At 31.3% G+C, this 15,549-nt stretch overlaps 2 protein-coding genes across 4 annotated transcripts; both read left to right on the forward strand.

Annotated features, from left to right (window-relative positions):
* Positions 1-2,935: 2,935 nt before the first annotated feature.
* LOC123924880 (EEF1A lysine methyltransferase 3) lies at positions 2,936-7,776 on the forward strand. 3 transcript variants are annotated; one of them, XM_045977861.1, is made up of 7 exons: positions 2,936-3,091; positions 3,165-3,226; positions 4,566-4,699; positions 5,229-5,371; positions 6,096-6,167; positions 6,986-7,093; positions 7,179-7,776. In XM_045977861.1, the coding sequence occupies exons 1-7, from the start codon at positions 3,010-3,012 to the stop codon at positions 7,343-7,345; spliced, it is 768 nt and encodes a 255-aa protein (XP_045833817.1). In that variant the 5' UTR covers positions 2,936-3,009; the 3' UTR covers positions 7,346-7,776. The 3 variants fall into 3 exon arrangements, with proteins under 3 accessions (XP_045833817.1, XP_045833815.1, XP_045833816.1); XM_045977859.1 differs by having other exon boundaries at positions 2,937-3,091; positions 7,176-7,776; XM_045977860.1 differs by having other exon boundaries at positions 2,946-3,088; positions 3,162-3,226; positions 7,176-7,776.
* A 2,051-nt stretch (positions 7,777-9,827) lies between these two features.
* LOC123924881 (vacuolar cation/proton exchanger 3-like) lies at positions 9,828-14,585 on the forward strand. Its single transcript, XM_045977862.1, has 12 exons — positions 9,828-10,206; positions 10,923-10,990; positions 11,148-11,176; positions 11,531-11,727; positions 12,244-12,456; positions 12,566-12,688; positions 12,915-13,031; positions 13,125-13,178; positions 13,284-13,400; positions 13,506-13,596; positions 14,054-14,118; positions 14,214-14,585. Exons 1-11 carry the CDS (start codon positions 9,910-9,912, stop codon positions 14,113-14,115), a joined length of 1,368 nt encoding a protein of 455 aa, XP_045833818.1. The 5' UTR covers positions 9,828-9,909; the 3' UTR covers positions 14,116-14,118; positions 14,214-14,585.
* The last annotated feature ends 964 nt before the right edge of the window (positions 14,586-15,549 follow it).

Genomic DNA, 15,549 nt, shown 5'->3' on the forward strand with positions numbered 1-15,549 from the left:
AAAGGCGGTTCTTTCTTCTACTTCTATTTTGTAGTATAATATTTATTTTATAAGTTCAGTAAAAATTGTAATTTTATAAACTATTTTATCATAAACTATCATGACAAGCTTATAATAATATATAAAAATTGTATAAGCTGTTTGCATAAGCTCTAAAAAAAGTTGGGCCAAACGAACCTAAGATTTATAAAATCTAAATCAATCATGTAGTATTTAATTAAGACAATTGAGATTTTTTTAAAGTAATGAAATTTTGATATTCAACTAGTTTAGAAACCTGTGCAAGATTTTTATTCGATATTTAAGTTTATCATTATATTAAATTAAAAAATTTATTCTATAAAAAAATAAGTTAATTTTTTTTAGGAGTAAGAATAAAATATTAATTTTTTTTATAAAATATAGTTAAACTATTTGTGAAAAAAAAATTATGTATCACCGTCAACACTTGTCCCATAACGATTTAAGACCATTTAATTAGAAATTTGATTAGAAATATTTAGGGTAATTTAATAATTAAATTTATTAAGTTATTAAGAGTAGTTAGCTATATAAATAAAATTAGTGTATAATTGAGTGGAAAAAAATATTTTTTTAGTAAATCAAAGATATCATTCGCGCGGAATTATAGAGACTAATCCCCTCGAGGTAACTGAGATTAATTTATTGGGTTGACTTGACTTCTTCCAACAAATGTTTCTCTATACGCACCGATTGGAGATCGAACTCAGAACCAAATGATTATGGACCCAAGTATCTACCACTTGTGCCACTACATTTTTGGTCGTAAAATTTTCGCTGGTTCAATCAAAACGAATGTTTTCTTTTCCTCTTCTCGTCGTTAATATATGTCATTACATAAGACTACTTACAATGGTGGGTATTAAACCCCAAAATAAGAGTTGAATAGATGCAATGGTGAGTTTAATGTTGGAGTTGAATGAGATGGAGGAGAGAGGGGTTGAATTTATTCAACCGGGATTAAATTGAAAAGGTGAGAAAGAGAGAAAGTGGGAGAGTGGGAAAGTGGAAAGATGATGGAGTGTAATGAACACGTGGCACGATCAGATTGGATACTTCCAGCAAGTGTGATGCACTTGCTTAATAGTTAGGTGGGTTTTGTTTTTTCGTTTTTTTTTTTTTAAATGTATATATATTTGTCATATTTTGATTGGGTGTGTATATTTTTATTTATTCTAATACTTTCAGGGCAATTATTGCATAGTATATTTTTTTAAATATTTTTTTTTTAATACCAAAATTCATAATTTTTAAAACTCTATAAATAGAGATATGGTTTCATATACTTTTAACATGAAAAAAAAAACTCATTTTTACACTTCCTTCTCTAGTTTTTATTTGTGCAATGGATCAAAACAATTACTCATGTAACAACCAAAACATGAATAATCATCCATTTCATAGCCAAAGTTCAAGCAATTTTCCGGTGAACAACCAAAACCCTAACCAACCACAACCTCAAAATCCATCAAATTATGGTTTTGCACCTATGTTTGGTATGCCTTCAACTGTGCCAAATTATCCACCACAATACGGATCCATGATGCATTATGGACACCATTCTTCCCAAACAACCCATTATGCGATCAAAGTGCACATCACCAGTTGAAGGCTGATCTTGTTGAGCATATCTGGAAAACATTTGGAATGTTTCGTGACTAGCATTGATTAAGTATTTTAAAGTGTGATTTACGAGTTTGGTTTATTTCATGTGTCGAGTAACTTGTATTGTGTGCTACACTTTTTATTTATTTATGTGTTTTACTAATTGTACTCCGTGTGTAACAATTTCTACTATAATCGAGTTGTTTTTGCGTATCTTAATTGAGTTAATAATAATAAAAAAATTATGGTCATATTCATAAATTTAGCTGATAAATTAAGGAAGAATAATAATATTAAATATGTAAAAAAATATTCATTATTTCAAAAAAATATAAATAATAATTATTATTATACAAAATTAAATAATATAAATAAAGAATGTGAGGTATATGAAAGTGAGTTGGAAGAGAGAGTATTTGGCTTAAACTAAACCATTGTAGGAGTGAAAGTTGAATAATAGTTTAATTGGTATGTGGAAGAGAGAGAAAATGATGTGGAGTATTGGGAAGTGAAAAAATTGGGGTTTAAACCCAAAACCATTGTTGATAGCCTAATGTGTTTCAAATGAGTCCTTTGTTTTTCGATGGCACACAAAATATATTGAATTTTCCTTACACTGAATTTATATGATGATGTGTCATACAAAACTCTATTCCAACTTTTTATTTTTATTTTTGAATAACTATTCCAGCTTCTATTACTTCATTACTCTATTATATATTTTGTATGGTTATCCAAAAGGATCCACCAATATAGAATTATTGTGAATAAATAGCTATTTAGTTGATCGATTTTTTTTTTATTTGTATTATTTTCAGTTTCCATTTTTGATTTGGTGTGTTTTTTAGTATTAAAAATAAATTTTTGCCTTGGTGGTTGAATTGTTGAAGGATTTTTATTTTATTTTTTAATAATAAGGAGATAATTTTTTTTGTTTTCATCACAGTTTAATCTGGTTCGAGGTCAGTTCCGACATCAAGTGATGTTATTTTAAAAGGGTAAATATGAAATAAAAAAATTATAATTTATTTCGCTCCATTTATTTTCCAAACAATGGAATGGAAGAAAGGAGCAAAGCTGCACTCTATTGTTAGACTATGATTTCTTTTTTATGTTAATTACTAAAATAATTATATTTTTATGTTATTTACAATTTAAATCAATGATGATTTCTTTTATAAAAAAACTTTAAATTTTTTATTATTTAAGAATCACTTTTATATTTTGCATAGAACCTCCCACCCTTGGCCTTAAGAATTCTGATATCTTTCAACTTCGTCTCAATAAAAAAAAACTCCAAAATATATTTTTTCATAAAAAAATAAATAATTTAAATACCTAAATGAGTAAATCGAATTCGAGAGTTGGTGTAGGAATTCACATATGGAAATAGCTATCTTCTCTCCATCATCACTCTTCTTCGAGGAAGATGATGATGATAATGATAATCACATTCATACAAGTGGTACTACTCTCTCTCTCTCTCTCGGCTTCTTCTTCTTCTTTCTTCCATTGACAATTTGTGTTTCTGAATGCAGTTGAGGAAAACGCAGAGACTCAAGAAACCTATGTTGAGAGGAAGCACCAGTTTCCTGGAATGGTAAAGCTTTCATTTTTAATATCTTCAGTTGTTACTTTATCATATTCCTCATCTGGGTTTTTTTTTGGGACTGTCAAATTGAATGTTTTAGCTTATTTGAAGAGTACAATTTGAAGGGTTTAGCTTAATTGAAGGGCTGTGCACTTTGTTTAGGGTACAAATAAGTTTGGAATTGAAATGAGTGTTATTTATTATGAGTGTTTATTTGTTTGTATTCATAGTGTTGTATACAACAATGAGGTTTTAATCAAGGTTTTAAAAAGTGGTCGCGGTAATGGTCGCAGTTGCGTAATCACCTTTGCTATTGCGGTCAAGTGCGGTTGACGCCTTGACGTGGACTCAATCGCAGCTGCGTTTGAGATTGTGGAGAAAACCCTGATGATGTAGTTCAGATGACAGTTGTAGACCTATACTTAAAATCTTGATTGTATTGTCTCTTCAACGGAGGTTCAATTTGATATGTGTTATGAAAGGTGGAATTTTTGAGTTGATGTTGATTTGTTCTACCATGAAAAGTTAATTTTTTTTGAAAGCTAGTGTATTTTGCTGAGCTAGTATTAAATGGAGATCACCAACCATGTAGGGTTTCTAAAGTCTTAGAAAACCAGTTGTTTTCTTATTAAGATCTTAGTGTTGAACACATTTTTAGGCAATATACCCATTTTTCAAAATGATTAAATGTACTTGGTTGGGATGAAAACAAGGGAAGTAAAGATTGATAGTATTCACTTGCTTGTTGAGTATATCAGAATAAAGGAATAAAACAAAGATGTCTAGTGTTCAAATATAGCAAATTATTGCTTCCAATTGTATGCTTCTATGATCTACTTGTAGAAAGAATAATTAACATTGTTGTTTCATCTGAGAGTAGTCAAACGACCAAGCTGCATAGGTGCTAGGAAGGTGAAGCATGTTGGAAATGTTAAGATCCAATTTGTGTGATTTGCTTTTGCTGTTTCTGTTAAGAACATGGGATGGTCATTATGTATGTATTTTCTTTTAGACATGCTACTTGTGTGAATTCCCTTAACAGGACATAAAACATTTCTAAACTTCATTTCTTCTGTGTTTGAGGTTTTGTTAGCATCAACTAGTGGTGTTAAATAGTGGCACTATAGTGTGGTCACCACACTGTTGTGGAATTGGAACAAATCACCCTTGTTCTGCGATATATTATTTAGTACAAAATGTTGTCAAATAGGGGCGCCATAGCACCAGTGTGCTGCGGAACTTGAAATTTTGAATAAATTATTTTTTTTCTTTCTACTATCTGTGATCGACAACACTGAAATCAACATGTATTGTTCTGAGTAGCTTTGTGCCATTATCTTTTATGCAGGAGTTGATAATCCGAGAGTTTTCCTTTCATCAACTAAATGCTAATTTGCTCTGGCCAGGAACTTTTGCATTTGCAGAATGGTTAGTTCAGCACAGATCATGCATTGAAGGACGGCGTATCATTGAGTTGGGGAGGTATTTTAAATACTCTCTCATCCATTTATCTATATAAGCTATAATTTGCAAAGTATGCAATTCGTTTCTAAAATTTTGAAAGTGACCCCTCCACGGCTGTATATGTCTATGTTAAATTTTTCAACACTTATAAACTGCTAACTTGATCCTATGTCATTTGCATGCATCTATGATCTATCAATAACCACTCTTGGTTGTACGTTTCTCTTTTTGAATAGAAGACTTAACTACCCTCTCTTGCAGAAATGTATTAACATGTTCGTAGTTAGGGGTGAAGCATTGATCCTTGATGGTGATCAAATCAATGGAACTGTTTGTATTACTTTGAGATGTATGCCACTGAAAATTAATGACCTTAGTTGCTACGATATTTTTGCCGTATAATTTCATGAGCCAACACATGAAAATATCCAGCATAAAAAAATGAGCTTGTTGATGTTATATGATTTCATATCCTTTGTAGATTGCTCTTCTAATTTCAGAAATTTGATTTCATTTTTTGTCTTGCTCCTGCTGCATCTGTTTTCAGTGGCACGGGTGCTTTGGCGATATTTCTTCGAAAATCATATAATCTTGATATTACAACCTCAGACTATGATGACCAAGAAATAATGGAGAACATAGCTCACAACTGCAGTGCAAATGATTTACCTGTCATTCCTCATATAAAACGTGAGTATTCTTTCAAATGATCGAGTCATCTTTTGTTCCTCAAACACGCATATGCTATCTGCCAATTATTTTTCTTCTAAGAAAAGGTTCTTTCAGGTAAAATTAATACATATTTGTTAACTCCAACGACCAGTTTGCTGATATGTTTGGAACTCCATAGACTTTAGAGAGCCGTGCATTTACTTTGTTTTAATATTTAAGCACATATATAGTGACTTGTTAGAAATAAGAACATGGATAATATTTAGAATTTGTTGTTACTGACTTATTGGTTGATCAGCGTGATTAACTCTAATTTGGGAGATAATTGGTTTTAGAATTAATATGGTACATAATGTAAATATCTGCTTGTTTACCAACAGGGTGTTGGGAGAGTTGGCCACATGACTCCCCCAGGAAAATAACCTGAGTTTAATTCCTGGAATCACCATTTGGAAGGAAGCCGAACCCTAATCAAAATAAAAAATCTAATTTTCTGCTGCCGACTCAAGAATTAGTCTTGTAGTTGTAGCGGGTCCAAAGGGCCTAAGCCTAGGGATACCTTGGGGTGCGTACTGTGGATCACAGATCCCAATTAGTAATTATGCTGGTTAGCAAAAAAAATGGTTGTTTAAACTCACGTAGTTTTTCTCTAATTCTATATCATTTAATGCACCCTTTGCTTTACCATGTATCATGTATTTGCTTTCTCTTTTCGAAATACTAAATGTGTTTGTGTTTTCAGACACTTGGGGAGACAAGTTTCCAAATTCTGACCCTGATTGGGACCTTATCATTGCGAGTGACATCTTATTGTGTAAGATTACTATTACTATTATCTTCTAATTTGCTGTCTTGATTGCCCATAAGTAATGCAGTTTATCCATTAAGGAATATCCTAAGTTGTTATTGGTCTTAAACCAGTAAAACTGCCTCTCAGAATAGCATTATTGACAAGTCTAGTGTCATTTGCTGATATTCTAAGGGAAAATTGCTCTCATCGCCTGAGATAAGTCTAAATGACACCCCCCCTCCCCACCCCCCCTCTGTTTTGTAAAAGGAAATTACCTCCCTTCAATTACACTTGCCTCATAATATAGAGAGGATGTATGTGTTATTTTGACATATCTCAGGGGAGCTGTGTGCCATCTAAACTTATCTAGGGGTAGATGAGTACAATTTCTCCGCAGTAAAAAAAAAGTACAATTTCTCCAACAACTAATGGTGGTTAATTTTTGTTGAATAAATCAGTAAAACAACATTTTAGTTCTTGAAATTGTAAGAGTCGGTCAATATAGTTCCTCAAATTGGTGAAGTTGCAATTTAGTCCTTTAAATTGAACAATGTTGGTCACTTTAGTCGTTTTTTCAAATTTAACACCACAATGTTAAGGGTTCTAGATTTGTCTGCAACAAGAGACCATTAAAGTTAAAATGTAGGTCTTTCATTGGTTTTGAATTTCGATAGATGTTTAGATATTTTGGAGGAAAGACTAAATTGATTGACATTCTTTAAGGGACTAAATTGTTATTTCGTAGATTTCTGTTTCTCTTCTCCTTTCTTTCAGAGTCAAGATTATTACATGTGGAATCAAATTCCTAACTAATTTCTCTCTTAAATCTTAAATGTTTGTAGATGTGAAACAGTATCCAAATTTGATACAGACCATTTCATTTCTTCTCAAGAGTTACAAGCACAGCGACAAGACTAAAGTTTCTCCAATTAGGAATGATGAGACACATGGTATCTTGCTAGCGACCCCTTTTAATCATCTTTCTATTTTAGTTGCTCAAGATTGCATTTTTACCCAGTCTTGTGTTTGCAGGAGATGTAGTGTTGCCTTGGCCAGCTTTCCTGATGAGCTGGAGGCGTAGAATCGGAAAGGAAGATGAATCGATTTTCTTCGGTGGTTGTGAGAAAGTTGGTCTAGAAGTGAAACATATCGGATCTCGTGTATATTGCATCAGTCTCATTGGAAATGAGAAATCAAACTAATGCTTGATGAAAGAAGATAGTGTTCAAGCTTCATCAGGAGGAAAATGAAGTGAAAATTTGAAGTTTGGTCTATTAACAAAGTTTCTTAAGGGTCATTGTTAGTTTAATTTGCTTCAACTAGTAACTGATAGTAATCATATAACCATTATGAAATTTTCCATCAAGTTTAATATGATTAACCTTTGTGCTTTGGTAGACAAAATAATCATAAGCTTATAGATAGACTATTTTTTTTTCAGTTAAAGATTACTGGACTTGAACCGTGAACTTCCAACTCCTTAATCCTTACATTAAGTTACTGCAATCTCCATCTATTTCTATATACATGTTTTTTAAGGTTAACCACATTTAATATTCCAATAGGCAGAGCCTTAAGTCTATCTTAGACTTGTTGGCTCAATGAAGAAGAATTTACTATACTGCATTATGAATTTATGTGACGGTGTAGCACATGCATGTGGGGACATGCTTTGGCGCACGTGCATTGAACAATGACATTCATGCAAGTGTTGAATTTTGGAAGTGATTACATGATAAGTGTAAAGCTCAACGAAAGCTAGTTAGGGGGATTCTTATAAGTTACAGTAGGCTTTAGTGATAAGGACAACAAAAAACGACATTCATATTTTTTTTTCTTTAAATATCTCTTTCAATAAAAGAGGGGTATAATTTTTTCTATATACTATGTTTAAGATAGTGATATTTAACATATGAGAGACTAATTTGTGTGTCCTAACTCTCTCATTCTCTCATCTCCTAAGTTCTAACCCTAGCCATCACCTTTTTTCTTCTTCTTAATTTATCAAAGAGGGGTGATTTCAGGTCAAATCTTGACCTAAAATCACCCCTCCAAATTGTTTTTTCTTTCTCGTTGTTAAATAAGTGTGATTTTTCACATATTTGTTTGGTTTTGTGGTATTTGTTATCCCGTCCTTGTGCGGTGTATTCTGTTGTGCCGTCTCTGTGCGGTGTATTTTGTTTTCCCGTCTTTGTGCGGTGTTCATTTGTTTCAGGTTGAAGGATTAGATCCGATCAAGTACAAATCTATCCAATGTCGACTTTTGTGTCATCAACGCTGCAGATCTGGGGGCATGGACATTCCAGACACTTCAATATAGTCATATATGTAGGCTTATGTAATTTGCCGTTTTATGCTATTAACATCGATGCTGTGAGTTTGTTTGCAGATTCATCCTTTTTGTTTTTAGTAAATTTGAATTTGTATTACATCGATGTACTCTATCAGTTTGAATGAATGAATATCCTTTATTTTTAGTCAAAAAAAGAAAAGAGAAGTACAACTGGGTCTAAAAACATTGTTTACGACAACTTTATTTATTTATTTTTTTTTAAAAATAGTCTAATTGTTAGAATTTTGCTTTTAAAATAAATAAATAAAGTGTTTGAAATTTGAACCTTCGACTTTTACATATAAAATGCGATATTCATACCAACTGAACTGTTTGACGAAGAAATACCAAATTCATTCGATTCATTTTTTAATTAGTTATATAGTTTTCCTGTTTTGTAAAGATGGATACTTTTTTTTTGACACATTTAAAGATGGATACTTATCGTTTGTAAAAACAAAGTTTTATGAAAGTGAAAATAAGAGAAAAAAGATGTAATATTTCGTTAAAGTTTCCTTAAAGTAGTAAAAATACAAATTTGAAATTATCAAAAATAAAAAAAGAAGTACAACTTCGAAATATTTTTTAGACGTGAATTTTAGATGCACCCATTACCCATAAAAAGGGAAATGGTTATAATATCATTTTTTTAAAAAAAAAAATTGTAAAATCACCTTTACATTTTTTTTAAGGGTCATGCTAAACGGTTCTCTCGGACACTAATTAAGCATATTAAAAAGGAAAACAAATAATAAAATTAATGATGAGAGAGGATAACATTTTACATATTTAAGGCATTGAATGCACAATTTACAATAGAAAATTTCCATTTTTATATCCTTAATTGAGGCACTGTCTAGCATTTTAATTCATACTACCTCCGTTTCAAAACAATGGTCCGTACGCATACCAATGCATAACTTGAATCATTAATATCTTTAGTTTTCTTTCATGAAAAATTATAAAAATTTAATATTGTGAAAATATTTATTGAGACAAATCAAACAAAACCTTATTTGTTAATATTTGTCTTTATACATTTGTTAAAAAAATACGGTCAAAATAAATGTCAACAGTCAACCGAGACAATTGTATTGGGACGAAGGAAGTATTACATGCACCTTTATTTCATTGTATTGTATAATTTATTATTTTAGGAAAAACAATACTCTAAAAAGAAACATGTATTAATTCCTATTTAAGATAATTTAATTTTCTTCATTTAAGTTATAGAAAATATATAAAATAAAATAGAAAGTAGGAAGCTTCCTAGAAATTGCACACAGATTCACATGCCACACACCCAAGAATTTCTCCTTAAATTAATCCCTATAACATGCAACATTGTAACATATATGTGAGTGCCTCTTTTTTGTCCTAATTCTACCACAACAACAACATCATAAATTTTGTTGTTCTTCATCATTTGAAAAAATGGGTTCTCAAAACTATGATCATCATGAGTATGAAGCATGTGTTTTAGAGAATGGAGGCAACATAAAGGGAATATTAACCAAGGAAATTAGTATGAAACATGGTAGAACAGCACATAACATGTCATCATCTTCATTGCGCATGAAATCTGACATAATTCTTGTCTCAAAAGTTCACTATGGAATCATTAGAAATCTTTTGGATAATTTCCAAGAAGTTATTCTTGGAACAAAGCTTTCCATTCTTTTTCCAGCCATTCCTTTTGCCATTTTAGCTCAATGCTATGGTTTTGCAAGAGTAAGTATATACTATACTTTTTAAATGTATGCAATGGTTCTAAATTGTGATCGCAGTGTGATTGTTCTAAATTGCGATTGTAGTCACAATTATGTTGGGAATTTTTATATTACAACAAAATGCAGATAAATGCGGCCGATATAGCCACATTTGTTATTTCAATGCCATTTCAAAGACGCTAAAACAGACACATTTTTTATTGTGGCCGTAATTACGTAATTACTGAACACAATTTAAAAGTGTGTATGTTTTGTTCTTGCAATGTCAATTAATTTTTACCTACCCAAACTAAATTGTCTGCATGTGCTATACGTGTTACATAGCAATCTAAATTGTGGACATGCTGCAATTGTATTTGTAACATGTATCATAGTTAATACTATTTTATTATAATTATTATTACTTTTCGATGCCTATTTATTCTTTATTTACTTATTTATTTTGGTCAAACTTTTCAATGCTTAATTACCTTAATTATAGTTTTTATTTTTAATGACATTATGATTATGATTATGATTACACTATTTTTTTCCTCCTATTTCTCTCCTTGTGTAACACTTTCCATAATTATTTTTTTCATAAAAAAAATAACCACAAAATACATAAATATGTTACTTCTATATATGTTTTGATTTTGTAATAATAAGACTAATGATCTTTTTTAATTCAAAAAAAAAAAGTACTAATGATCTCTTTAATTGTTTGCATACATACAGCCTTGGGTTTTTGCATTGAGCTTACTTGGTCTTATCCCTCTTGCTGAAAGAGTCAGCTTCTTGACAGAGTAATAAAAATATGACATTTATTGCTATTCTTTTTGACACACATTATTAATATTTATTTATTATTTATTTTTAAATTTTTAACTTTTTTTTTTAAACATTTTCTGGTCTGAAAGCTAATTCTAGTTTTTGATTTTTTGCTCATTGGTGATGTGGCAGACAGATAACTTATTACACAGGTCCCACAGGTATAAACCCACAACTAAAATATACTATCAACTATATTGTTCATTATCAAGGTTTTAAATCACGGTCGCATCACAATCTTTGATACTACGGAGAATCGTGATAAAATGTGGCTGACGTAACCATGGTCATAATTAAGTCGTGATTGCAATTACCGAGACATTAGAAACATTGATGTTGCGGTCTAAATTGCAGTCACGAAAAAAAATTGGTCATTGTTACGAACCATGTGATATATGTCAATTCGTACCATTATTAGAAATAAAAATGTTCCTAGAATTTGTGATTGCAAATTTGATCAAATGCTAGTTCATGTTACTAAAGTTTTTTCATTATACACATATTTTGAATAACAGTGGGAGGACTTTTGAATGCAACATGTGGGAATGCTACAGAACTCATCATAGCAATATTTGCACTTAGAAATAACAAAATTGCTGTAGTCAAGTATTCTCTACTTGGTTCCATTCTCTCCAACCTTCTTCTTGTTCTTGGAACCTCTCTATTATGTGGCGGCATTGCAAATATTAGAGCAGAACAAAAATATGACAGAGTAATTCTGCGCATTCCCTTTATCTATTAATTATACTTTTACATTGAAGTTTCTGTCTTAGTTACATTATAATCGTTGATAGTACAGACAATTGTAGATTAATGTAGTGTTTGTTTGGTTCTTCCGTGAAAAAATTGATTTTGACTAAATTGATATTTATGAAATAGATTTTGGTCGAAAGTGAGTCGAATATAAAGTAATTTATGTTTAGATACATTCACGAAAAAAACTTGAGAATTGATTATGTGTCACAACAGAAGCTGAAAATGTTAGCTTTTTTGTGGTCAAATCACAATCACGTTTGACTAACCTAAACGTAGAACCAAACATAGGCATACCAAAGTAGTGCAGCTGCAATTGAGGTCGCGATGCGGTAACAGAAGTCGGCAAAACCTTTATATTGCAGCCGCAGATACCGTGGACCGCAAATTATGACTATTCCACTGTCTTGTATATAATGACTTGCGTTGTGGATGGAACGTTTTATAATTTTCTTCTTGCCTGATTAATTTGCAGAGACAATCAGATATGAACTTGTTTATGCTTCTTATGGCATTCTTGTGTCACTTACTGCCAATGTTGTTTCAATATGGTGGTGCTTCGATGGCTTTCGATGCAGACTCATCTCTGCAATTTTCAAGAGCTGCTAGCATTGTGATGGTTATTGCATATTTTGCATATCTTATCTTCCAACTATGGACTCACAGGCAATTATTTGAAGCACAAGATGTATGTTTTGTTTTCTTTAATTTTGAAAGAGTGAAGCTAATTGTAAATTTTATATATGTTTTGTGGTAATGTTTGATTAGTAATAATCAATTTCACTAACTCAATGCAGGAAGATGATGAAGAAAATGATTCGGAAGAAGCAGTTATAGGATTTGGGAGTGGTTTTGCTTGGCTAGTTATTATGACTGTTTTCATTGCTATTTTGTCTGAATATGTGGTTGACACAATTGAGGTAAATGAGACTTCTTTTAATAATAATTTGAGCGATGAAACTAAGGTTTAAATCATCGCCACGTCACAAAAAAATTTGAACACCTGAAAATCGTGGTAAATCACGTCTAAACTCGTGGTTAATGAATGTAACTCTCTACTGAACATAATTAACCACATACTTGAACTACAGTCGTTCCATATTGACTACTATAACACTTTGACAAGAAAAATGTGAATTGGAACAGGATGCATCGGACTCATGGGGTCTATCTGTCAGCTTCCTCAGCATAATCATGCTACCAATAGTTGGAAATGCAGCTGAACATGCAGGAGCTATCATATTTGCTTTCAAGAACAAACTGGTTTGAGTTTTTACTAGTAGTTTTTATAAAATTTTACATTTCTTATTTATTTGACACAAGTTTCTTAAAACTAACCTATTGACATTACATTAGGACATCACTTTGGGTGTTGCTTTGGGTTCTGCAACTCAAATTGGAATGTTTGTGGTAAGAATTAATTAATCTACTATTATTTATACACCTATGAAGATAAAAATTTGATTTATGAAAGCTTACATCAAGGAAATTTAATTTAATTTTGTTACAATATAGGTTCCTCTATGTGTAATTGTTTCTTGGATTCTTGGAATCAAAATGGACCTTAATTTCCACCTCCTAGAAACAGGTTCTCTTGCTATGGCAATAATAACCACAGGCTTCACATTACAGGTTTTCTAAGTCTTACTTTGGCAATCATTTCATCTAACTTGTACCTATATCTTGATTTAATATTTCAACGAAATTTAAGTCTTTTTTTATAATTCTTTTTTATAGGATGGAACTTCTCACTACTTGAAAGGCCTTATTCTCTTGCTCTTGTACATTGTTATTGGGGCATGCTTTTTTGTACAAAGAACACCCTCTGGTGAGCATAATATATCATATACAGGCTTCCTACAGTCGTGACAAGATGCATTTTTGTATTCAGAAAATTTATACTGTCGGATCACGATCAGACGACTCATTCAAAATTAGTATTTTGAATCATATTTACGAAAGTCAACACATAAGGCGTCCAATCTTGATCCGGCATTGTTGATTTTCTGATTGTGGCAACCACAGTTTTAAATTGCGGTCATGGTAACAATTGTGGTCGTGAAACCTTGATATTGTTGCAGCCAAATGCAGCCTCATTCGCTGCACATTATGTTGTTGTGGCTCAGATCGCAGTCTCAATAAGTCTCATACTTTTATTTAAAACCGTGGTTGCCATTGCTTTCATTTGCAACCACATGACATATAAATCCAATTAAAACCTATACACACATACATATCCTGAAAGCCTAATTCATATCTAAAATTTGGTCACCTTTTTTTCTCAGACCATGCTGATATTGCTAACATAATGCTTCATTCAGCAACTGATGCCAATTTTAGAGCTTAATAGGTAAGTTCATGTTATTATGTATACACATGTACACATAATATTTTCCTTACACAAAAAAGACTTATATGGAATTAACTGCATGTATTTGATTGCAGGCTTTGGCACATTTTAGTCTATTGGAGGTCAAAAGTAGCTGCAGCAACCAAACTTATATAATAAGATTTAATTTAATGGATTTGTTATTTGTTCATTAGTTAGTTATAGACTTATAGTAATCTCTAGAAAGATAGCTAGCTGTTTTAATTTGTACATAGACCTTTTCAAATGACTGTGTCCAAAAATTTAAACTTATTCATGTAATATGATATGAGGGTCCTGACAAGAGTTTGTTAGAAATTTGGTGTACTTATGCGGGCGGGTTCTTACTTTATCATTGGCATGCTGGGTGAAGACCACATCTAAAATTGTTCTTATGTGACAACATAAATACGAACACTTTTCGAATTAAGCATGTCTCAATTAGACATACGTCGGTATCTGATACTCTCACAAAACACAGACACAAATTATGTTGAATTGATGTGTTGTCGTGCCAGTACTTCATAGCTTTTAAGCATTAGTGTAACTCTTTTCTAAATGCCTAATGTCATTGATAATGAAGGTGAATCTATTATCCCGTTGGTATACTCAATTAGGATACTATTGGATGAGCAATTTTAAAGTTTAAGTTTATATTTTTGGTTGTTTAAAAAAAAAAAGTTTATATTTTGGTATATATAAATTTTTTTATTTTTTGTAAGAATAATGTGATATATAATAATTTTTTTGACACCATTGTGATATATAATTATATAACATTTTTAAAACAAAATAAAATTACTCCTATATAACATTCAATTACACTTAATTTATTTTTCCAAATTATATTACAGCTTCTTTAATTTAAAAAATATAAAAATAACTCCCCACTCCTCCAAACTTCTTCCCTCAATCCCTTCATAATTCTAGAATTGAACAATATCGTCTACTTCAATTTGTATCTATGGTAAGTTTTTTTTTACCTCACTTTAATCTGATTTGACAGTCATTTCTGGAACTAATAACTTTTAGTACAAATGCATTTAGAAATTTCTTTAAATGTAGCGTTTCCAATAAATTAGTCATTGTAGATTTTTAAGTATTAAATCAATCATTTAAAGGAGAAGTTTGTTTGATAGTCAAATGTAACTATTGAACATAAGATAGACGTTAATAGTATTGAAAGTTTTTGTTTTATACGATATTTGGTGGATAAAATATTATTTTGGTATATTTTTTTTGGCTTTCACTATCGATTTAATCTGGTTTGGCGGTCAGTTCTGCTGTTCTGACATCAAGTGGTTTCAGCCCCCCGAGGTCCTCCCTACCAAGTTCAGCGCCAATCACCATTGAACCAACTAACAATTTATATTATTTTGGTATTTTTGTAGATGATAAAAATTGTCTCGTTGT

This window comes from Trifolium pratense, linkage group LG4 (assembly GCF_020283565.1).
Source record: "Trifolium pratense cultivar HEN17-A07 linkage group LG4, ARS_RC_1.1, whole genome shotgun sequence".
NCBI lineage: Eukaryota > Viridiplantae > Streptophyta > Magnoliopsida > Fabales > Fabaceae > Trifolium > Trifolium pratense.